Source organism: Genypterus blacodes, unplaced genomic scaffold (genome assembly GCF_046128005.1).
Source record: "Genypterus blacodes isolate CSIRO-AG114 ecotype Tasmania unplaced genomic scaffold, CSIRO-AGI_Gbla_v1 ptg000061l_1, whole genome shotgun sequence".
In the NCBI taxonomy this organism is placed as follows: domain Eukaryota; kingdom Metazoa; phylum Chordata; class Actinopteri; order Ophidiiformes; family Ophidiidae; genus Genypterus; species Genypterus blacodes.
In genome coordinates this window covers 4,045,340-4,068,680 of record NW_027466873.1, presented here as the reverse complement: position 1 = coordinate 4,068,680, position 23,341 = coordinate 4,045,340, and the positions used below count along the sequence as shown (strand labels likewise).

At 43.1% G+C, this 23,341-nt stretch overlaps 1 protein-coding gene across 1 annotated transcript in view; it reads left to right on the top strand.

The window, feature by feature from the left end:
- The first annotated feature begins 840 nt into the window (after nucleotides 1-840).
- Nucleotides 841-23,341, top strand: part of LOC143003400 (tetratricopeptide repeat protein 28-like) — a 146,820-nt gene continuing 124,319 nt past the window's right edge. The window contains exon 1 of the mRNA XM_076154016.1: nucleotides 841-876. Within this exon, the coding sequence (XP_076010131.1) occupies nucleotides 841-876 (36 nt within the window). The remainder of the gene's footprint in view (nucleotides 877-23,341) is intronic.

Below are 23,341 nucleotides of genomic sequence, written 5' to 3'. Positions count from 1 at the left end.
ACAAGGGGCACATGCTTGTGTGTGTTCACAATCTCTCTCTCTGTGTGCCAGTGGGTTGGTAGTAGAGGTGAATAAAGCTGGGGTGGAGGGGGAGGAAGAGAGGAAGGGAGAGAGATCTTGAATAGTCAAACTTGTCTTTTTTTCGCGATCTTCATCTTCCTCCTCTCTCTCACTCTCACTCTCTATCACTCTGTCTCTCTCTGTCACTCTGTGCCTCCCTTTCATCTCTCTCTCTCTCTCTCTCTCTCTCTCTGTCTCTCTCTCTCTCTTTTCACCATGTTCAATTCCAATACAACTAATCGAATTTGTGAATTTGCTGTGAAATTTACCCCCATCCCGTGTGTGTGTGTGTGTGTGTGTGTGTGTGTGTGTGTGTGTGTGTGTGTGTGTGTGTGTGTGTGTGTGTGTGTGTGTGTGTGTGTGTGTGTGTGTGTGTGTGTGTGTGTGTGTTAGCCTGAGTAGAGAGGAGGTATATAACTGCAGCAGGTAAACAAACACGTCCCAATTCTGCCAGCATGCAGCAGCAGCAGCACACAAACAGCCGGAGTGTTTTTCCAAGCGTCGCAGCTGTGTTGAAACGAAAGAGGCATTGTGAGTTTTGAAATTGCGTGCACCCTGTGTGTATATATGAGTGACTGGAGTGACAATACCCTTTCGAGATGGATTTCCTGCTGACACTCCTCCATCTGGTCCCCTCCCTGAACAAACACCAGGCCTCGCTCCCCTTCTCCTTCCTGAGCACTGACAGGAGAGGTCCCAGGGAACCCAAAGAGAAGCGGCACTGCAGCGTCAAGGGGGATCCATCTCCATCATTTGCATACATCCTAATCATAGGCTATGATGGCGCCTATCAAGGAGGATCTCCAGCCTCCTCAAGTAATTAAAGTCAAAGTTACCGCTTACATCCGCTTTGCGATGACGGCTGAATCCGTCAACTCTGCTTTCCCAGACGAGGCTGTTGCACTTTTCGCAGCGCATACATGTTTCTTCTCCACCCACATTGAAATGTCCATATTCTGTACGTCCCTGCAGAGGGGCCAAGGGGAGGCAGTGAGTGTTTGCACAGGGAAAGGTCACAATGTGTGGCAGATTGAAAGGGGACTTTAATTACAGTGGCATATCCAGTAAATGTGTAAGGACTGCATGCTGACACCCTCGTGAGCGATGACACCGCCTGTGTGTGTGGTAAGAGGAGAAAGGAATGGCGTGTGTGATTTGAAGACCTCCTCTCTCCGTCGCTCTGCTATTCATGCCGATGAGCGCCGGCGGGTTGCAGCTCTCCCCTGTTGGTACGACAGCCTGTTAAACCAGCTCTCATCTGATCTCAGAAGAAAGAACCAGGCTTTTGATCTGCTGTGCAGGGTGTGTATCACTCCTGCACTTTTCTTCTTGTTTTCATCTGAAATGTTGGTCTCATATGTTCCAACACAACGGAAAAAAATGTTTTGTAGCTCAGACAAGGTGGACTTGAAAGTGGACAGAGAACATATGTCTAATGGTCTGTTTACCATAATGCAGAGTGCATAGAAGTGTACAGTTTGTAGTCTACACACAGACATCGTCATCATCATCTTCATCATCATCATCGTCATCATCTTTACTGCTCTGCTTTGGATTTCCCGTGACACTAATTCACTCACGTTGTTTACTGTTTCGAGCTCCCACAAATTACCACATCAAAACATGCAAACGGATTCAGGTAGTAAAGTAACATGGGAATATAATGGAGTCATTTAAATAAGAATGTGGGGAAGAGTGTCGACAGGAATTCTCTCCCCCTAGAGTTTGGAAATATTCCGCAAGGCTCCGTGTCTGAATATCAATGAATATTTATAATTATTCAGTTTTTCCACTCGATACATATTTATGATAAGCAGAGTTTGGATTGGTGACTGACTTGAACCAAGACCCGAGCACAGTCCCACACCAACCTACATACAGGCCTGCCCCCCCTGCAGGCCTGAACCCCCACCCCCCCCCTGCACGTGAATATTCATGAGGAACACCGTTGCAACACCGGATTGGCCCGCTCATTAGAATAAAATGTCTACAGGAAGCCGGCGCGTCTCACCACTTTGCGTTATTGCATCTGATGTCTCGCTCCTCCACCTTTTCCAGTTGCTATGCTGGGAAAATGGGACACCGGGACACGGCTACAGCTGTGAGAACGTCCCTGTACGCAAATTCCCCCCCGTTACACAAGATGACCCATATTTTGTAATGGAGACTGTCAGAGGTAATTACTGATTAATAATTTTCAACCTTAAGGCCCTAAATGCTTGACTAGAAACGAAACACTTACAAAACACAATTCCTTTAGATGAGTTATTTTGATATTTGAAATATTTAGTCATTATTGTAAGCCAGCTAGACGGAGGCAGGGGATGATGTTTTGTGCGATGATTGATAATTGATGACTGAAAGGACTATACCATCTGCTTGTAGGCCACATGTTCGCGTTAAATAATGATAGCAATACACACCTCCTCTTGTCGCTCCTCACACTGATCTACAGACCTCCCCACCAACTTTCCCCTCTCCTCCTGCCTCGCTGCTTTCTTTCCACCCTCACCATGGAGAGAGTAGAGTCATGAACCACTAATAAGAGGGTTCCGTTTTGCTTTTACCCAGCCGAGGCTTGAACTAATGAACAAATCAAATGAATGGGATGTAATTATAGGCCCGGGAGAGCGGGACGGACAGAGGGTTGGCGCTAGTGGGTACAAACCTGAAATTATTTGTCTGGAAAATCTGCGGAATGAGCGGCAGCAGTTAAATTCTGCCCTTTTCCTTCTGCAGCGTTTGTGGCTACAGGCGATACTGCGCGTACGCACGGGCCAGGATATTAAAACGAGGTTGCCGAGGGAGGGTGAAAGTGACCACACACGAGTCTGCTGTTTTGATTTCGGCAGCACTTTGTTGCCAGCTCTGTCATTCTGTACGCGCGTGAGAGGAAACTCATCCTCTGCCTGGGCTGTCTGCTGGGTAAACAGCACCGCTCCCCTGGTATCCTCAGCAGCTTTGTGGACACAAGATTTTACTTAAAGTCTCTGCTTTGTTGATCTACCCCAGATTGAATTTGTACCCTGTAACCCACGTAATGCAAGACTACTTAGGACTTAATATTCTGTAATATGCAACATAAATTTCTTCAACCTACTGCATTCTTATGAACCTTATGGACGTGCTTTGCATCCAAACGGGCATATATGGGATTTTTACTGCCAGGATTTGCAGCCAGAGTACTGCCCTGTTTTCAGTCTGAGTCCACATATCCAGTGTTGGTACTGCTCTGAGACCCAGATCTACATCTCCTCTCTTCTCTTCTCTTAGTGGGGGTCCCTTCGCTCTCACGTGGGGTCCAGGCACCCAGCAGACACCCGATAATATAAATCAGTTAATGAGACCAGTTTTTCAGCCATTCCAAATCCTGTTGAGCAAAATATTAAGATTTAATCTGCTTTCATGGGAACACCATGCACACACTCTGTCTGTACCAGCCACGTCTGATTTACACCAGCCATATATTCTGGTGGGTAGATTGTTGATATTTAATAAAATTTGAGCTTTGATTGAGCTTACAAAGGTTACATAGCAGAGGTTTTTGGTGTCAGATGATGTAATGTCGTTCGATGTGTGTGTCATGACCTCCCTTCCACCCTGCAGCTGTCTGTCTGCAGACTGTCTTAGGGGGATGCATGAGTCAGAGCTAGACGCTGATGTTCTCTGGCGATAATCTATCGAGCCTTTCAACAACCACCGGCCAACTCACACAGCTACACGTTTGTCTCCATCCCCTCCCAAAAATTCAGCGTCATTCAGTGTGTGTGTGTGTGTGTGTGTGTGTGAGTGTGAGTGTGGTTGTATTTGTGGGAACCAATTACTCAATATTTAGTCAGTGTGTTTGTTTTAAATAAATCTTTAATTTTTCATGTTTAGCCATTTTGCAGATTAGTGATTCTGAAAGAATTCAGACGCTGAGGTCTCATTGTCCCCAAAGAAATTAAGCGTGTTAAGGCTTAGGTAAGCAGCTCAACAAGAAACTTTCAATCATGTAAAAGATTGTCTATGCCCTCAGAATGCTCTTTTCCCTCTGGATGCATCAGTTGATTGCAAGCTTAATAGCTTTTTGCCTGCTATTACATGGTAAGAAATGTCAAAAGGCCCAGAGAAAGGAAAGCTCATTGCCATGCTCATGGCATCGCAGCCTGCTGCTGATAGTGGATCAATTTTACAAGCGTAAGGAAATGAGGGAAACAATTGCACACTGCGCGTAGCATACAACACCTTGGGTTATCCAGATGCTCATGTTTTCTTCCAGGGGTTTGTCGTGCTGTCAGCCCCTCCCACCTGGGATCTTGGCAAGGCTTCGGCCCCGAGACCTGGATGTCTCCAGAATTAGCACAGCCTGGCTTTGCTGCAGGGAGGAAGTGCTCCCATAGGGGAAACAGGGTAGAGAGCAACCTGCAAGCACGCCATTAGCATACGCTGCATAAGCATAGCAAGATGAATTGCAGAGCTGATGAATTTTGCTCTGATCCGCTTCATGATCCTCTCTCTTACACCTCTGAACCTGAGGTGAAGAGTCTGCACACATTTTTCTCAGTGCCAGGAGCTGCGTTTGATGCAGAAACATGTTACCAGGCAGATGAGGATAAAGAAAGTCTGTCACATTCTGCTGATGCATAGTGCCGCCCCTGTATTGTTGCACCTTTTCTCCTCTGTAAGGAGGAGCAAGGCTGAGCTCAGTGGAAATTGGGCCTCTCCAAGCTTGTGTTCTGTTTTTTGCAGCATCTTTTCACGATGTAACCTCTTTCCCTGAATGAATCACATGCCCTGATTCCTCAGTGCAAAACAAATTGGAAGGAATAAAGGTGGCACTAATTTTATTTCCAGGTGGCTCACTGGCATCTTGAGAGTGAAGAATAACAGCAGACTAATCTGTCATTCTTTGTATTTTATGTGTATTTTGTGGTCAAAGCTTCATTCGTTTGGCTTTGTCAGCGTTGCTTTGCCTAAAAGACCTGCAATTAATGCTGTATTAAAGGATTGCTTGATTACAAATGCACAGTATAAATAGCCTGGAATCAGCCATAAAAATAATCTTTCTTCATCAGAAATGGCCCTCAATGCTTTGCAATGTACAGTTTGCAACAGTGTAAAATGTCAGTGCACATTACTTGAACATGTTTGTTAAATAATGTATCACTTAAAATCTGTCACTGTTTAATTCGGAAGCAATCAATTGATGTATCAACGATAAAACAAAGTCCTATTTGTCAATGTTGCTCATGTGGAACTAGTACATGAAATGTAATCAGGCTTTAGTTTAACTATGACCTACTTTTGCTCCTTTAAGTGAGAGCTGCATGGTCACAATTTTTCTGTAATTACTGAGTTAACTGGCATGTCATTTATGATTAATGAACAGTGATTCCTAATAAATAATGGATGTTTGAGGCCGTCTGTAACAAACATTGCGTGAAACAAAATATTCTCCTCACTTGATTCTGTGATTATAGCATATTTTTCCTGAGACGAGCAAGGCCATTCAAGATTCAAATCAAAGCCAGTGAAAAGATGGATCCTCTCTAAGTGCTCACTAGCCTCCAGCCCAATCCATTCTGCTAAGGCACTTCTTCTAGATCTCAGGCCTGTTTTTAGGCAGCCAAATTACTCACTTGTGTCAGGTTATTACAATTAGCTGTTTGAGTGCCTTCACTGCCGTGTCTTACCCAGATACCTCCCTCTAATTCTTTCTCTCCATAATGAGTTTTACAGGGAAAAGCACCAGCAACAACAACAGCAGCAGCAAAATGGAAATGCCTGGGGAGACATATTAGCTGACAAACCATGGAATGCAGGTGGTGTATTTATGTGTGCAGAGCTGACAAATGCTTTCCATGGTTTGGATACAATCTCAGTATTTGACCAGAGGCTGAGCTGTTGCAGTCAGGCATTGCAAGTGAAATCACATACACGTGTTGTGAAAACAGAATTTGAGTATGTGGCTGTTCAAATGATTTGGGCAATCAAATACAGGCTCAGTGACCAGAAACATAGAGACCCCTGCCTAGGACTGCACTGCACAACGTTTGGCCCTGATAATTGCTGCCACACAATGTGGCAGCGAGTCAAAGAGGAACCTGCAGTGTCGGGGTAAAGCTGATAAGTGCCCAGTGTGTGGAGACGCTTTTTACTGGATGTCACATTGTGGTTCATCCCACAGGGAGGGTCTGTTCACTGGGACAGTTATCAGCGGTGTGTGTGGTGGCCAGGTCACCTGAATGTTTGTCAAACCATTCTTGGACGATTCCTGCGCCATAACAAGGACTGTTATCTTCTTAAAGGTACCCATCCCCATGGGAGCATGACAGCAATACACAGTTAGCAATAAAGCCACCCCCCACCCCCGATGCCCCCCCAAAACCATTAAACCTCCCCCTCTGGCTTGTACAGTTATATATAAGTAATGATGGCTACATCACACAGAGTCTACCATTGCTGGAGTTATAACCCAGGATTCATAAGACCAGACTACCTTATTGATTTTTTTGTTAGCCAACTGTAAATGTGTCTGCTGCTATACGCCATAGCAGCAAGAATGCAATGCATCACAAATGTCAATACCCCACTATGTGTTGTGATGTTAGCTGTCATAATGTGGACTGTTACACTTTGTGTAACACACATGTGACAAAGACAATACCCTCACACATACGCTTACAAATAATTAAAACATATAAATAATAAAAAATGTTGATGGTTGATAAACAGCTGAGTGCAGCTACTGACAGACAGCAACAACAAGCACAGATCAGACTCTGTGCTTTAGAGCAAAACGTGTGTCTGCGTCTCCCAATCAGACGTGACTCCACAGGGGGCAATTATTCCTCCTATCTTCCAAACTCATAAATTACCTTGTGGAAATCTTAATTTAGAATGCGAGAGTTTGTCTATCACAGTTAATAATTATTTTTGTTGATTAGTGAGCCTGAACCAGTTGTGTTTTTTTCTGAGAGAGACAGAGAGAGGAAGAGAAGGGAAGAGAGACAGACCTGGCAAATTGGATTTCAACTGTCTAAGTTATCGTTGAGACACAGATTGACACAGAGACGTAGTTCAGCGATGTGTGGAGAGTTCAAACAGAAAAGAGCAGGACAGTATCATCATACTTTTAATATATTCACTGAAATGTAATCAAACCGAACTTGCCTATTTTAAAGCCAACTAAATATTAAGACCACAGAGGACCACAGTCTTTGTGGATATTTTGACAGCACATAGGATGATAATCACTTGTATGAAACACAACTTAATTAAATGGAAAATCTCCAATAAACATAGTTTGAGATCTCCAATTCAGCCCTGCCAGTCTGTCAGTAGAGCTCCAGTGTTTCATATGGCCCAAGAATAGAGTTATTTGGATTCATGCCTAAATCCTTTATGTTAGCCTCATTGTACTTTCTAAAACTACCATAATAATGTGGATTAGGTTTGGAATTAGACTGTCCCAAGAATCCCACACGGGGCTTGGATGGTACATACCAACATATTCTGATTCATAAGCAAGGCTGTGGAACGTTTTCAATACTTCATCAATTGATTTCATGCATTCTGTATATTACATTTATCATATTTCAGTGGGTTTTATTTTCTATCCTATGTTGTGCATTTTATGTTTTCAATTTTCATCTTCCTTTTTATCTTATTTTTATTATTATCAAGTGGGTTTTATCTTCCATTTTATTTTACATGAACTATGGCACTCTATCCCTGTTTTTATATTCATTCTATGTCTACTTTAATGTGAAGCACGTGGTGCATGTCATTTCTTTATTGTAAAGCACTTTGAGCTGCTCTTCTTGCATGAAAGGTGATATGCAAATACAGATTCTATTATTATTATTATTATTATTATTATTATTATTATTATTATTATTATTATTGATCTGTAAAGCCATTTGAGACATTGTATGTGGCATTGGGCTATACTAATGAATTTGATTTCATTTGATTTGAAACTCAGTTCTGTAATATTACAAAGTTGGTACGGTCTGTACATCAGTGCCGTCTGATGCTTTTATGAAATGCAATTGTATTTTTATTGAGAACAACACACAGTACAAACAACAGATGTGTTGTGAACTGCAGATGGCAGCAAATGGAATAGTGTTTGCCACAGTCAAACTCTGCCATGCATAGACAGTTTGAGTGCTTTGAGTCATTCCAGCTTTTTTAGCGCAGTGCTCCCATCGCAAACTCCTTTTGACATGGCAGTCAAACTCACCACAATGGAGCTGCTGGCTTCCATTATTCAGACATCTACTCAAACTTTGCTTCAGCAAGATGGTCTCCTTGAATCCTGGTATTCATTATGTAGCACATCTAGCAAGCCCTCATTGGTTCGATGGGATGAGGGAGTGTCTCGCAGCTGAAATGAAATTTAGCGAAGGAACGTGAACGAAAAGTCAAGACACTTTTACATGCAAGTAAACATTATTGAAATATCATTTGGTTTGTTTTTGCAGTGGGAAACATGAAATTCTCTCCCCTCTTGCCTCTCAGAGCAGATGTACAACGAGCCACATAAAAATGAATCTTGTTAAGTGTTCACAATCCTGGGAAATTCATACAGCTAACAATGAGATGAAAACAGGAAGCTGTTTGGGACGTTTGCTTACAAAGCTCGGAAACATCCTGTTTCTGTCAACGGGGTCAGAAAGACACATTTGAAGCCTGAGAATGACCCAAACATAGACGTTTATGGTTCGGGCTTCACCATCTGAACTACCATACCAGGCGATATCCCCTCCACAGATTCCTTCTTTTCATTACATTTAGTTTCGCATACAGCATATTTCACGATTTAATGTTGCCTCTAACTCAGACACAAAGCACTTAGTGAAGATATAATAAGGTAATATATTTTATGTTGCATATTATGACATCTCATTTTGTTGGAAAACACTGTGCACAGCCTATACGCTTTAATTAGTGCGCTGGTATGTAAAAACACAATAGAATTTAAATTATTTATCTCATATTATCATACACTAGTTTATGTCCCTGACTTTCCAAAGTTTCTTTACAGACATGCAAGCAACTGAGCAGCAACATGAACTTTAAATGTTTTGAGGATCAGAATGTTTCTAATTACTTCCACATTTTTCATTGACTCATAAATAGAATGAATTAGGCATTTATCCTAAGCTTGTGCGTGTTTATTTATGATGCAGTCTCCTTTCGATTTCGGCTATGTACTTGATGTAATTGCATATTTGCATCCATATTTTCACCACACACTCATTTCCCTGAGCAACACTTATGGCACCACACATTCATTCATGCCACATGGGATTTTACTATTGCAAACTCTGTGGTTACGCACTATTACATTATTATGGTCTGTTTCTGGAAACATTCGGTTTGCATTGCAGGCAAAATGGAGCACGACATTTATGATATACGTAGTGTATCAGTCTCTATAATGGGATAAAGTATGCTACTATATTAACACTGCAGCTAAAATGGCACAAAAGACCAAATTAATCTTCTGCTTTCTATGTGTTGGTTTAATTTTCTCTGTGTGTGTGTCTCTGTGTGTGTGTGTGTGTGTGTGTGTGTGTGTGTGTGTGTGTGTGTGTGTGTGTGTGTGTGTGTGTGTGTGTGTGTGTGTGTATTTGCACGTCCTTGGCTGTCAGCCAACTGGCAACTGACAAAACAGAAATTTTAGTTTGTATGTCCTTGGCACATTTGCTATGATACCAAAGCACAATTAAAGAGGATACTTATGTGTCTGTGTATCCTCCACAGGGGATTAAAATCTCTCTTTTATGTCACATTGGATTAATAAATAAGTGTGTTTGGCAAATTGTGGTGTGGAAAACCTCTGCTGTGGTGTAGGCAGGGGATAAGGTACTGCTGTGCACAGGAGGCAGTAATCTATAATCTTAACATTGCCTTTACACTATGCGTCATTGTTTTCAGCCTGTCAGTGTTTTCCCAATACTCTCTTTATTCAGAGATAAGCACTGCAGGAGTTCTTTTCTTTGAGAAGTTACAGAAGTCATGGATTTTTAGCTCTCTGTGTTGTCTTGGAATTAGATGGCCTGTCTCGAAGGGGACATATGATACCGTACAGGTTTCCATGTGCCTATTGTCATTCAGGGGTTGATTAGAAATGTTTTTAATGTTTTTATTTGTGCAAAACTTACTAATACACTTCTATTCCTGCTGCAGCACCAATTTACACACTGAGTGAAAACAGCTAAAAGGACTGTCTCTTTAAGTGCCCTCTCCCAAAAAACCTAAACTGCTCTTATTGGTCGGTTGCATCAGATCTGAAGCTTGCAATATCCAGAGACACCAAAACAAACACACAATTTCCCAAACCCCTCGACTTAGCAGGTGTGTTAAACCACGTGTGTAACGTGTTCTGGAAGTGAAGGACTGATCAGACATGAAGCTTTCAGGGCAGTTCAGGATCTGTTTCTGAATTTCATCCAGTAAGACAACCCCAGTTTTGCAATTTCATTATTGTTCAACACACACTCTGTACTATATTACACCAGAAGAATAGAAAAAAAAGCGTAACATGGCCCCCTCGAATCCAGCAGACAGCATCAGAGCTCATAACTCACCAGATGTTCTCTAATGTATCTGACATTGTGTCTCTCCTTTCATTTCACTGTCATTTATTCTAACACACTGCACACAATAAAGCTCTCACTCTCTCTCCTGAAACTGGCAACTGTTTTCATCTGACGTGCAATCATGCGGGCTCTGATTTCTTGATTTGTCTTGCATTCTTGTAGCTTTCAGTGTTGCATTATCAACCATCTTGTTGGCACGTTTCATTGAAAGCCTCTTTGTGATAAACAAGCCGTCTCAAGCTAAAGCTGATTTATAGTTTTATCTGTGATTTAAAATAAACAAACACTGATATGGATGTGACTAAACAGAGCAGCTGTGCAGTAAAGATGTCGACATTGCACCTTTATAGTTGCGTTATCAAGGCTAAACGCTCTGCTTGCATTGCTGTCATTGCAATCATGGTTGAGCTCATCTTCATCTAACTAGTATCTAATTATGTACATCTATATCTACTTACGATTTCCACGTATTTGATCTTATTTCCCAGAGGGGATTCCACTATGACTAGTGAAATGTAATCCATCTGAATAGGTGTAAGTGTGAGAAAGTAAAATCTTTCAACTGCACTGTTTATATTGATCATCTAGATGTCATATTTTATTACATTTATGTGATTCTGGTTTTGATTTATTCATATATTCCTTGTTTTGTTGATTCTAGATGATCAGAATATGAGGAATCTGTACCAATAAATCTTATTTGTTTATCACGTGGATCCTGTGCCTGTTTCACTGCTATATTCCCCATCTATCACTCTTTACCTTAAACAAACAGGCATGTGACTCTCTGGGAAGCCATCATCTCTTTATTTATCCTCTTTCAATGTAAATCCTGCACTCTGCTCAATTCTCTGAGAAAATAATTCTACAGAATGGAGCCCTGTTCTTTCCTCCAATCATTTGCATAAGAATAAGCCTGTACCAAATGTAGGACAGGGAATTCTACAATAAATCATCATTATTTTTTGTGATTTGCTTAGTGTTTGTTTGTTGTATTTTACGCTTAAGGCTCAGCGAGTATAGAATGACAGGAACACATCCCTTGTATGGATGTTGTGTGTTTACCAGCTGTGATGGAGATGCTCGTGTTCCTGATGCTGCGAGGCACCAAACACATCCACGCAACACTGAATGTATTTGCGCTCGAGTGTCGTTCTTTTTTGTGGTGGAACGTATTGCATTGTGTGTTTGCAATAGGAAGAATGCCGACCGTACTGGGCAGTTCACATCGGAAACTGCCCAGAAACATCAGCGCTCCAAGGACACTCAAGTAGGACAGGAAATTAGTTGATAACCTTAGATTCTGTGTGTTATATTAGAGCCAACTGCTGCAAAATATGTTCTTTGTTTGGTAGTGTGTTTGTCCAGGGTAAATACATGTATTTGCTGAATAAGATGAGCTGAACAGAGCGTGTTTGCAGAATGTAAGCAGATTTTTACACAACTTTTTAGTCATTTTAGTCATCAATTAGATTAGAATCAACGTTTAAATATGCCTGTACACATATTAACTGTCGATGCGGCTCAATGGTGTATTGTGTGGCCTGTCTGATACGGCTGTCTCAATATCTCTGATCGTTCAGGAGGAAGAGTGGAGGGCAGGATTCATTCTTTTATGAAAGGTGGCTTTTATTGGATGTGGCAGACTAATAAAGAGCCTCACTTTGGAGTCAAGGTGAGAGGTCAAAGCTGGTGATAAGGATATAGCAGAGGAGAAATGGAGTTGTGTGTGTGTGTGTGTGTGTGTGTGTGTGTGTGCGTGCGAGTGAGTGAGTGAGTGTGTGTGTGCCGTGCATCTTTTGGGCCCAGGCTCATATTCGACAAATCCTCAGGGGGGGACAAGAGGGGAACCGGACACGGATTACAGCAGCCCGATGCCATGTTCCTATCAGTCACAGAGACACACACACTTCCTGTGCCGAGAGAGGCTGGAATAGATGTGAGAAGATCAGGAGGGCCGGAGGTACAGATGAGAGATACTGCAGATATGTTCAGAGACAGATTATTAGAAAAACACGGGACAAAACATTGCAATTTGGAGAAAGACACGATTCTGGTAATTTGTCTAGAAAATCGATCTGTGAAAGTTCCTCATTGAAAGATGGAATCATAATGAAAGTTGCATTCTCTTAGTGCCTTCTAGTTGCTAATGATTGTGAGAAACAATGTGGGTCGACTTGTCATCACGGTGGCTTTGCACTCGTTGCGTAGGTGCAAACTGCTTGAATATTAATATTTAACATCAAATACCAGGCATTTCTAATGAGATATCAACATCGTCTTATTGCTTTGGTGACAAAAAATCCATTTGGTGTGGTGGTGTAGCGCAGAGCAATGGGTTTAATGGGTAAACAACTGCAGCCACAAGTGACCTCTGGGATCATTTTCCTCCAAATAATGTGTGTGTGTAATCAGTCTTTGTGCTGTTGTGATGCTTGTGTGTCTGTAAACTCGTTGTGTTATTTGGTAGTGCCGGGGCGTACGCAGCTTATTAGTGTCACAGCGATGTGATACGTAATGTCAGTATCTGTGCACCTCACTACTTAGCGGAGGTGGTGATACATGTTCCATTTCTGTCTCCTGTGGTGTGTATGCTGTTGTTGCTGAGGGGGTTACAGGCATATAAGGGGTTGCAATAATTAGGACCTCTCCGCAGCCTTTGTGGCATTTTCATTCCGGCAATTACCCAGAGACCCTTTTTAAAAGAAAGTCTTTTTACAAGGTCATGAATAATTCACAACACAGGTGTCAATCCGCCATTGGCGACGTCTGAACGCGAGACAGCGAGCGCCACGTCAAAGTTGCCACCCGCTCATGGCAGCGCTGGGGTCTGGGTTTTTTTTTTTTATGGGGTAGCGAAGTGGCTCGGTGGCATAGCAGTGATGGGCAAGTGATGCTTATCACGCCCAGCTCGTCCAATAGGGACACAGAGTTTAGAATTGATTGAAAATGTTGTGCGACTCTATACCGAGGCGAAGGGGTATTATGGGTGTATATAACATCATGCCACGGGATCTAACAAAGCGTTGTTACTGGATGAGTTACGACAAGCTGTGACAGAGATGTGATCACTTATTTATGTGGTCAGGCAGATGGGATAGCACAATGCCCTCTGGGACCTTGCATTACCATGTGACCTCATTCTTGTAACGTATATAGATCGCAGAAGCTCGGGGAAACCTCTTGTGTGTTTCATAGCCGGACGCTGATGGGGACTCAAAAACATTGTGTGGATCACGTTGTAACTGACGATGGGAGCAACAGCCAAAGTGTCTCCGTGTCAGATCTCGTGTGACTAAATGTAACTCTGAGACAGGACGGACTGGTCTGGGGATTTTCCCCTGAGCAGAGATCACGCGGGTGTCCCTCTGTTGCCACTCGGTCATGCAGCATGAACACCTCATGACTCCAAGACACTGGAATGCAAGACAACTCTGTCATGGAGTGTGAATTGTACAGCGATCTAATGACTGTGAAGGTGGTGAAGTGTGTACAAAGCATTTTTATAGCCCTGTTATAGGCCTCTCCAGTTGCTAACCGAAATGAATGCTGGGATACACCAAAGCCCCCTGTGACCCTCGATAGGATAAGCAGCTATAAAGAAGAGATGGATGGAGTTTTTCCATATTTCAGTTTTGTCGGAATCTCTGTGTTGCCTTATAATGAGTGACTTTGTGAAAGCATGAGATCAGCAGCAGGCTTTCATTATACATAATGTTCTCTCCTGTGGTCAGACTCCCCACACCTTTTCTCCTCTCCGTCTGCCTCCGTCTGATCCTGCAGACTGACCTGTTCCCATTACTCCCCCAGTGAGTCGGATGAGAGCGATGGAGGTCTCACAGGGCATGTCTTTCCCTAATAAACAGCCCTATGTATTTGTCTAATTTCTCCTTATTAATGTGGTCACGTCTGGTGCAGAGCCAGTAAGTCTGGAGTAATAGGGAGCCCTAATTTGCCCTGCAGAGCCGTTGCTCTGTGAGGATTGGGGAGGAGACGGCATCATCATTAATGTTTCATAATTTAATCTAGCGTGGCCAGTGGGGATGTATTGGATCTTTGTGTGTGTGTGTGTGTGTGTGTGTGTGTGTGTATGTGTGTAGGTGTGTGTAGGTGTGTGTGTGTGTGTGTGTGTGTGTGTAGGTGTAAGGCAGCAGTTCAGACTGTTAAACTGAAGTTTTTTCATATATTAATCTTTTTTTTAGAGGGAGGATCTGGGCTCCCTCTGGCCTGAGTGACACTGACTTGGTATTGGTGGACTATCAATCACCTGGCTGTGGCGTGGCGGTCAATGGGGGTCACCTCCAAGCAGTTACCTGTTAACACAGCTAATGGAGGTCCATATTTGCATAAAGCTTTAGTTGTGGGGACCGGGGCTGTGTGCGAGACAACATGGGCGGGGTCCTTTCTCATTGCGCAAATGAGACCATTCATCACAGCTCTGTTTGCCTGCATGCACCTTCTCATCAACAATTAATGTGCTGCAGACCTTTTAGTATTTCCCCATTCTTCCGCTATCTCACCGTCCCTCTCTTTGTCTCACTTTCGACGACTGTCACTGCAGTACCGACCCCTCCCCTCGGCTTTAATTCCGTTTATTAATTTTGTGTTTTATAGCCCGAGCTGGTGTTGTTTTTCCTTGACAGCCAAGGGGCTTCGGCACATAAAGCCTTTGATTCTCTCCCCTCTGTGCCCTTACCTGTTTTAATGTTAACCCCGCTCTCTGTCTTGCCAGTGTTCTGCTAGAGGCGTGTTCTGATACCTCACACAGCACAGCAGCATTTGTGTTATACCGCAAAGTCACACACACACACACAAAGACACACACGGGATTACATAGTTTTCTGCTCTGCATGGCCCATAATACAGATAATATACACCACAGAAATTAGCACTGTTCTGATACTTAACATGGCTCATGGCCGTTGTTGAATGTTCTGACGTTATTAACTGCAGTCGTCTTTTTTCCCCCCGAATGTTTCCTTACTTAATTGGTGCACATTTTTTATGTGGAATCAATACATATTCTTGGATATTTACTTAAGCAATTCAGTTTAAGTGCCTGCTACCTTGAGCGGTTATAGACACGGAGGCTCATCTGGGAATAGATGCCAATATTCCCCGGACAAGAGTTGTCAGCATAAATCAGCTGCCACTTACCGTTAACAAAACACATCCATTAGAAACATTTCAGGATTTTTTTTTTTTCAAGCCGACCACTTAATGTTGTGTATTGGCTTTCACGCTTGGGAACTATTTGTCTCAGCTTCTTCAAATATTCCAGCTCCAGTATGAGTTATGTCTCTGGACCGGGCGGGCATGTTTTGTTCAGCGCCCTAACTAACAGCATCATGAAGAGGGAAGTATGAATAATAAATGATAATGGTGATGAATAACGGTTTTGCACTTTAAATCACTCTCGCAGGTTACGCTTACATGTGTGGCGTAACCTGACTTTTGACCGTTTTTCAATCAACGTGAGAAATGAGGTTAAGATTCATGGACCTTTGATACTTTAAGCTTGAGAATCCAGCAGTAAATCAGTTGAGGATATCTGCACATCATCATTTGATATTCGAGCTTCATTTATGAGGTAAAACAAAGCAAACCAAGCAAACAGGATAATGTCCATGTAACGCCCCCTGCTGAGACCCAAGGTTTCTCATTACGTTACTTACACCAGGGCCAAAGTGGCTGTACTCATGCTGGGATCATAGTCTGTATGAGTTTGAGCGGTTTATTTTCAAAAAGGCTCTCTGGTAAGAAGGAAAATCTAACCTGCACTCCTCTAACTAACTGTTCGTATCCATCATTCCAAATCTAGGTTGCTTGGGTATCTGGGTTACCAGCATAATTCTTTGTACATGTAAATGGAGCCCGTCTGTCATGTCAAACTGCTCTGTGTGTCTTTGTGAATGTGAAAGATCAGATGTGCATTATGGTGTGTGATCTAGTGGGATTAGTAGACGTGATGGTGATCCATTTTAAAAATACTGGAGACAGAGACAGGATCTGGGTGGAATTCCATTTGGATAGATCTCAGGTAACATCTGGTTTCACTTCTCAAATGACGATATTGTGCCTTATGCATTCTGTACACATGTATCTGTAGCAATATTCATTACAGTTGTATATGTGTATGTGTACGTACGCATCATTAATGAGGTGTAGGTTTCCTCTGCACCATGTAAAGAAGCGGCAGCTCTTGCTGTTGTGGGCTGAGGGTAGCAGGAACCTCCCCGTTCCTCTCTGAGGCAGAGTGATTAAACACGCATTCAGAGACCTTGGGAATTCACACACACATCTGTGCCTTTTCTTTCGCACACACTGTTAAACACACTGTTTGCCGTTAGAAAGCTTGGGATGAAACATTAACAAACAACTGACAGTCAGAGCCAGTTCTGCTTGTTTGGATTTCAACACAAGGAGCATTACCGCGCTGAGCTATATTAATATTAAGACGCATTTTTGCCATCTGGACTAAAATATACGAACAGTTATTCTGGAGATTTGTTTATTTGTTGCTTTTTAGTGTGCTGGGATATAGAGTGGTCTGTTGTTTTGGCTGTTGCTGTGAAGATTCTAATAAAGATGGATTAAATATCATAGAGTTGTTTTTAGATAACAATTGATTTAAATGTCAGGGTGCATCTCTTCCCCTCCCCCTGCTCTGCTTTATTGGATATTGTCGTTGGGATTGTGTGCAGTGTGAGTGTTCCTAGGAGACCCAGTCAAGCTTGGAAATCCTTGTAGAGGGTTGGTGTGTAAGGGACTGTGGGAGGGAGGGGGACATGGTGGTAACATCAATAATTCAGAACGGTATTGCTAGGGAAACAGGATGTGAAGGTATGGGGAGGGGGGAAAGGGGAGGGGGGGTCCAGACCAATAGGAATAACGCATCTATGCAAGCACCGTGCAAATGAACCAGAGCCGAGCGCCGCCGTTTATTTTCATAGCGTTTCACAGTGATATGCAAGTCTTTGAGCCCATAAAAATGCTTAATGATTGCATTGATTTCAAAGAATGATGATTTTTTTTCTCAGCTGAAGAAAAGCAAAACGTGTCCCACGAGCAGAGAGTTTAATTTACTGGCGTGTTGAGTCTTCTGGCTTTATACACCCTGTAGAAGAGAGAAGCAGAGAAAGGTATAGGGAGCCCCAAAAGAGCAAGGGGCTATTTCCCAGGCTTGCTTATTAAATTTCCAATCATAGCCTGTGGTGCAGTGGCATTACCGCCATAAAACACCTCTTTGCTATGTAGCCGTCTAGGCAGAAATTGCTATTGCTTGGGTGGAAACTCGAGTGTTTCCTTAGCATTGATTTTTGTCGAGTCGGGAGGGAGGGAAATGGAGTTTAGGCTATCATTAAAACAGAGACACAGAGGAATTCCTACCAACCGAACGCATTAGCTGCACCCTTTGTAGACTGGAGCACAGGTGCTGAGTGAGCTTCACGGTCACTCCCCATTGCATTTTTTTTTTTGCCTACCTCGTTTTCGCTGCTAGGAGCCGGGCCTTTGTTATGGATATAGGCTTCATCTATTATCACGCTGATTACCAATGTGATTTCTGAGGCACCCTTCTCCAGGCTTGAGTCAATTACAAACTGAGCACTAACTGCTTCAGTTATTTATGGGGGGAAATCATGATAAGATGAAGAGTAATAAGTCCAATGATTGCCTTTTTGATAACCAGTAAATCATATTATGGTATGGTGCCATGGTGTGAGGATGAAAGCAAGTTCTTATTTCATATAGTAACATTACACTACCTTTATCATATAGCTGCTGGTGTTATCGGCTGCTTTTTCTCCTTATCCTCAATCCCCAGCGACTCTTTCCCTCCGTCCCTCCGTCCCTCCCTCCCTCCCTACCTCCCTCCCTCTCTCTTGCCCCTCTACAATTTTCTCATTAGTGATTAGAGCAGAGTTTCCATTTCCAGGCTATTGACTGTGCTGTTGGAAGCTGAGAGCCCATTACATACGTTGCTCCCACTAATTGTTTCCAGTCATAATGAAGTTCCTCACAGTGGAGAAATGGTAGTTAAGGCACATTAGGTCATAGGCACGTACATCGCATTACTATGGGTACAACCTGTCTGTTGTTTCTTCAGAATCATCCGCTTCCTGATTGCGGATTAATTCGCTGATATTAAGTGGATTTGGTTGCCGTAGGGGCAATCTCTGAGTACGCCTGCAACATGAGTCCTCTTAGCATAGTCACATTTGATTAATCTTTTTCCGCATCTATGTTTTAATCTGTAAGGTAAATAAATGTATCTAGCCAGAATGGTACAGAGTGAGGAAATGTTTCTGCAGTTTGCTGGTGGAGCACAGAGCCATGGGAATCCAGGATTTGATTAGAGTTATGAGGTGTGACAGCAGGCCCATTCTCTGGCTTTTCTATTAAAGGGACTTAAATTATTACCAGTCAAGCTTGGCTGTTGCTTGTTGTTGATGGCTCTGCTCCATTCCATTTCCAAAGCCACTATACGCCTCTATTAATGGCCACAAAGTCTGTCCATACATTTCCAAGTCCAGCGGCACAGCCATCCTTTTCCACCGCACAACTTCCTTCAGTTCATCAACGGTCAGTAATCCCTTCAGTGTATCTTGAGTCTGCATCAGGGTCCCCTACCAGCCAGGCCCTTTAAAGTAAGACACTGAGGTCCAGCCAAACCACCATTATAACAGGATTGGCCATTCTGAAGAGAATCCAGTTTATGTGACCTTTCCTTCAGTCTCTACCTCAGGGTCATGCACATATGAGCTTCTGTGCTCTGATCTACATACTGCTTGATTGTTTGCTAGAGGTTTGATTTATAAGTTATCTCTGTCCTTAGCACCATGGTGTGGTCCACGCTCCACATTACTGGCACCCATGCCTCTAACCAAGAGTCAGGGCCAATCTCCATTTTAAGACACCACTATGCCTGGGAAGCTACTCCCCCTTCATATAGACGGAGCAATCCAACTGTTTCGGGGAAAAATGTTATAGACTCACATTTAAAGGTGCTTATCAGATTGGGAACATCAGACACAGTCATCAATTAAGATGGAACAGGCTGCATGTATTAGCATCCTATTCATTTAGTCAAGTTAATCCAAATTGTCAATACACCATGACACTCACCATTTTTTCCTATTTCAGTTAATTGCTTTGAACATTTCTATCACAATATGGTCCATAGACTAACCCCTATAAAATACATTTGGATAGTTGTGCCTGTGTGCGCTGGTGTAGATAGAGGAGAGCTCAGTGCATCTATATTATCCAGTTTGAGACGTGGCCTTTGCATTGTTCGACTGTTATGCCCAAATGGCTGCCATAATTGCACTCTGCCAATTGAGCTGCATAAATGTAGCTCAAGCTGTGCTACATCACCCATAGGCACAGACCAGTAAAAAGTTGTGCTTGATGGATTTGGCTGTCGGCCAGCCTTGCACCAGCACAAACAGAGAGTCCAGTGACTCAATCAAATGTATTTTCTTGTTGCGGTTTGTCTGTGATTGGAATTATTCTGGTTTCGCTGGTTGTGTATGTGTATACAGTATCCATGTGAGCAAACATGCTATAGGCCAAGCTGTGTGACTTATGCTCAGTCATGCACGAGCACATTGTCAACCAGTCAGGTTGCAAACCTCAGTGTTGTTCAAGCAGAGTCAAAGCATGTCAGACTGAGTGGCTGAGTGAAATGGAGAGTAATGATGCAAGCGTGTCACAGATATGGGAAACCTGGCCAGTACAAAGTAGAGGTCTGGATGAGATGACCCCTGAACACGGCACAGCACACTCGTCTCCAGTCAAGTGTTTTTTTTCTCTTTCTTTACTTCATCTCAGCTTGTTGTAACACACTGCTTGTTCTGCTACCTGCCTCCCCCATCCTGTTGTGGCTTCAGTCCCCATCAGATCCCTCCTCCAGCCACAGGCTTGGCTGTGGAGCAAGGCTTGTAATGTGTCATTTGGGTAGCGACATCATACATCATATTATGCTGTACACATAATTTCATAGTACATATTTCAGAAAATAGCATGTCATTACACAGCCCAGCGTGGCCCCGGGGTGGAAGCAGGCGAGCAGTCGGAGTCTGCTGAAAGTATCAGCGCTTCAGTGATCCAGCAGAGTGATTAAATATTATGTCTTAGAAATGGTCACCATCTCTTTCATCCTGCACAGCCCCCTTTTGCTTTCCACCTCCTGATCTCCTTTATTTCCCTTTGTCTTTTAAATGCAGCCATAGCCATTTTTGCAGGAATGATGAACTGGTGTTAGCGCCCCAGAAAAAGTAAATATCCCAGCTTATACATTATTGATGGAGTTCAGGACCTTTTTTTTTTCCAAGGAAACCCATCTTGATTCCCTTATTTAAACCTCCTCAGTTGCAGGGTCGAGTCCTTATTACATGCTTTTTTTGTGTGTGTGTGTGTGAACATGGAGTGCTCATTTGCAAACTGTGTACTTTACTGCTGCTCAGGCTGATGCAGATGTAGATTCCCCATAGTGGATTGCTTCTCATCAACAGCCTGTACAAACACACGCACGCACACACACGCACGCATAATTATAAACCTATTAGAGGGCATGTGTACTGTTTTTGCATTTTTCCCCATTCAAAAAAAAATCAACCCTCCAAAATGAGGCCTAACTGCTCCATGACGACAGCATTAACAGTCTTCTGAATAAGCAACTGTTAGTGTCGATTAGGCTTTTTAGTGACAAATCACCGGCTGGCTACAATTTTGGACGTTCTCCCTGCGATTTCTGGAAGTTTTTGTTACCCCAAGAGGAAACGGAACAGAGTCTCTGATGATCATGCTGTGAACCTGTGCGCATGGTGGGATTGTTTCCCCACTTTTCTCCCGGTTGGGGATGCTATATTCCCCTCGCTGTTGTAGTCCTTGTAAGTGCCAGGAGAGTTTACTGAGCCATGTCCTGCCTGTGGGACGCATGATGTCGCCCACCGCTTCTTTCCACTTGCAGAGGTAAGACGTTCACCCTGTCACTTCCGGGTCGCCAGTGTGCTGCAAAAACTAAAATATAGCTTTTGAAAATCATTGAAGCCTTAGAAATAAACACATTGGATATATTCAGTTACTTACATATCCTGATTATGTGATTTGATGCAATGTATATCAGTGGGAAACTTGTAGTGGTACAGGAGTTTTAGATTATGCAAACATGAAAATGCAATCACTATGATGACAATGTTCAACAACTCTGTCCTCTTTCAACGCCAAACTATGGCTATTGCTCAAGAAATTAATAATTTATAACGCGAATTAAACATTCATTTACTCAGCCGGGTCTCATTGTTGGTGAGGTGTCTCTATTAGAATAGAGGCAGAATACGCTGTGGAAGGGCTTAAACAGATAACAGATTTATTTGTATCCATGAGGTCAACCTGGTGTCAAAAAATTGTCCTGAAAATGATGGAGTACCAATTTTTGCATGTTTCACCTAAGTACCATTCATTTCCCTAATTGAATTTCATTACTCTGTCAATAATGCATTTCACAAAAACGCATCATGACCTCATATGAAATTCATTATCGGTAAACATTTCTTTTTTTTGCATACATATTAAACTCTGTTGCACCAAGTGGCGTGTTGCCTACCTCAGGTCCTTTTCGGCGCCTCGCTTCATTTGCATGTGGCTGATATTTGTTTTAGCCTGAGAGTGTGTTGACAGGGGGGGGGTAATGCAACGCACGCAGAGCCACACACTCACACACGCCTGCCAGCGCCTCCATATCCATCCGTCTGTCATGTGAACGGCTATAAATGCCGGCGCTTTGCATCTCTTTCATGCAGGGTGAAGTGTAATGCGTTTGTGCCGCTCTGTGGTCTCGCCCTGGAGCCACGGCGTGTCATGAAAGTCCATTAAATTATTTAAGATATCAATGAATGAAATAATAACTGTGCTTTGGCTATTTTATTACTCTAATTCTGATTGGGTTTGGTCAGTGTTATGATTTATTTCCTTTTTACGCTCTGCAGACTGTGACGTGCCACAGCGTTTGATTAGTAACATTAGCCTGCGGATAAATTATTCAAGCGCTCTCTCTTTCCTACTTTGTCCGTTTTCCAGCGTTTTCTCCTCCACAGTCTCACCGAGCCGCCCGTTTCCTCCTGGACCACATTGTTTTGGCTTCCTGTAACTGGATGGACGGAACTAGCTTTCTCTTCTCCACTTCACACCGATTTTTGACTCCGCTCCCTTTTTTTTACGCTTATTGTTCAGCCTGTGACTAGTCTACCTTTTAGCTCCTCTCTTGTTTTACCAGCTGGTTTCAGAAATGAACAGGGTGGTGGTTAGCGCGTTGGCACCGCCGCTCTGATCCGGCGGGCCGTAGGCGGTGTACCCTCATGCTCCAGATGCTCAGAATTACGTCGTCCACTGCAGCCCCCTCTCTCCCACAGACTGCTTGCAGCTGCCACTGGAAGGCTGGGATTTCAGCGGCGCTCCAGTCGGCACAGACATTTACTGCAGTCTCAGCACCCCGGAATCTGGCTCTGTGCACTCCTTTAAAAACCGCTCCTGACACATTTGAATAAGCTAATGAATTTAACAAATGTGGGAGCGCAGATGGGCTTGTTTAATGTTTCAGTGCCTCATGAACACGGTCCAATTACAAAAACGCAGATAAGACATAAAGTATCTGTCAGGGTTTTCTCTCCCTCGCTCTCTCT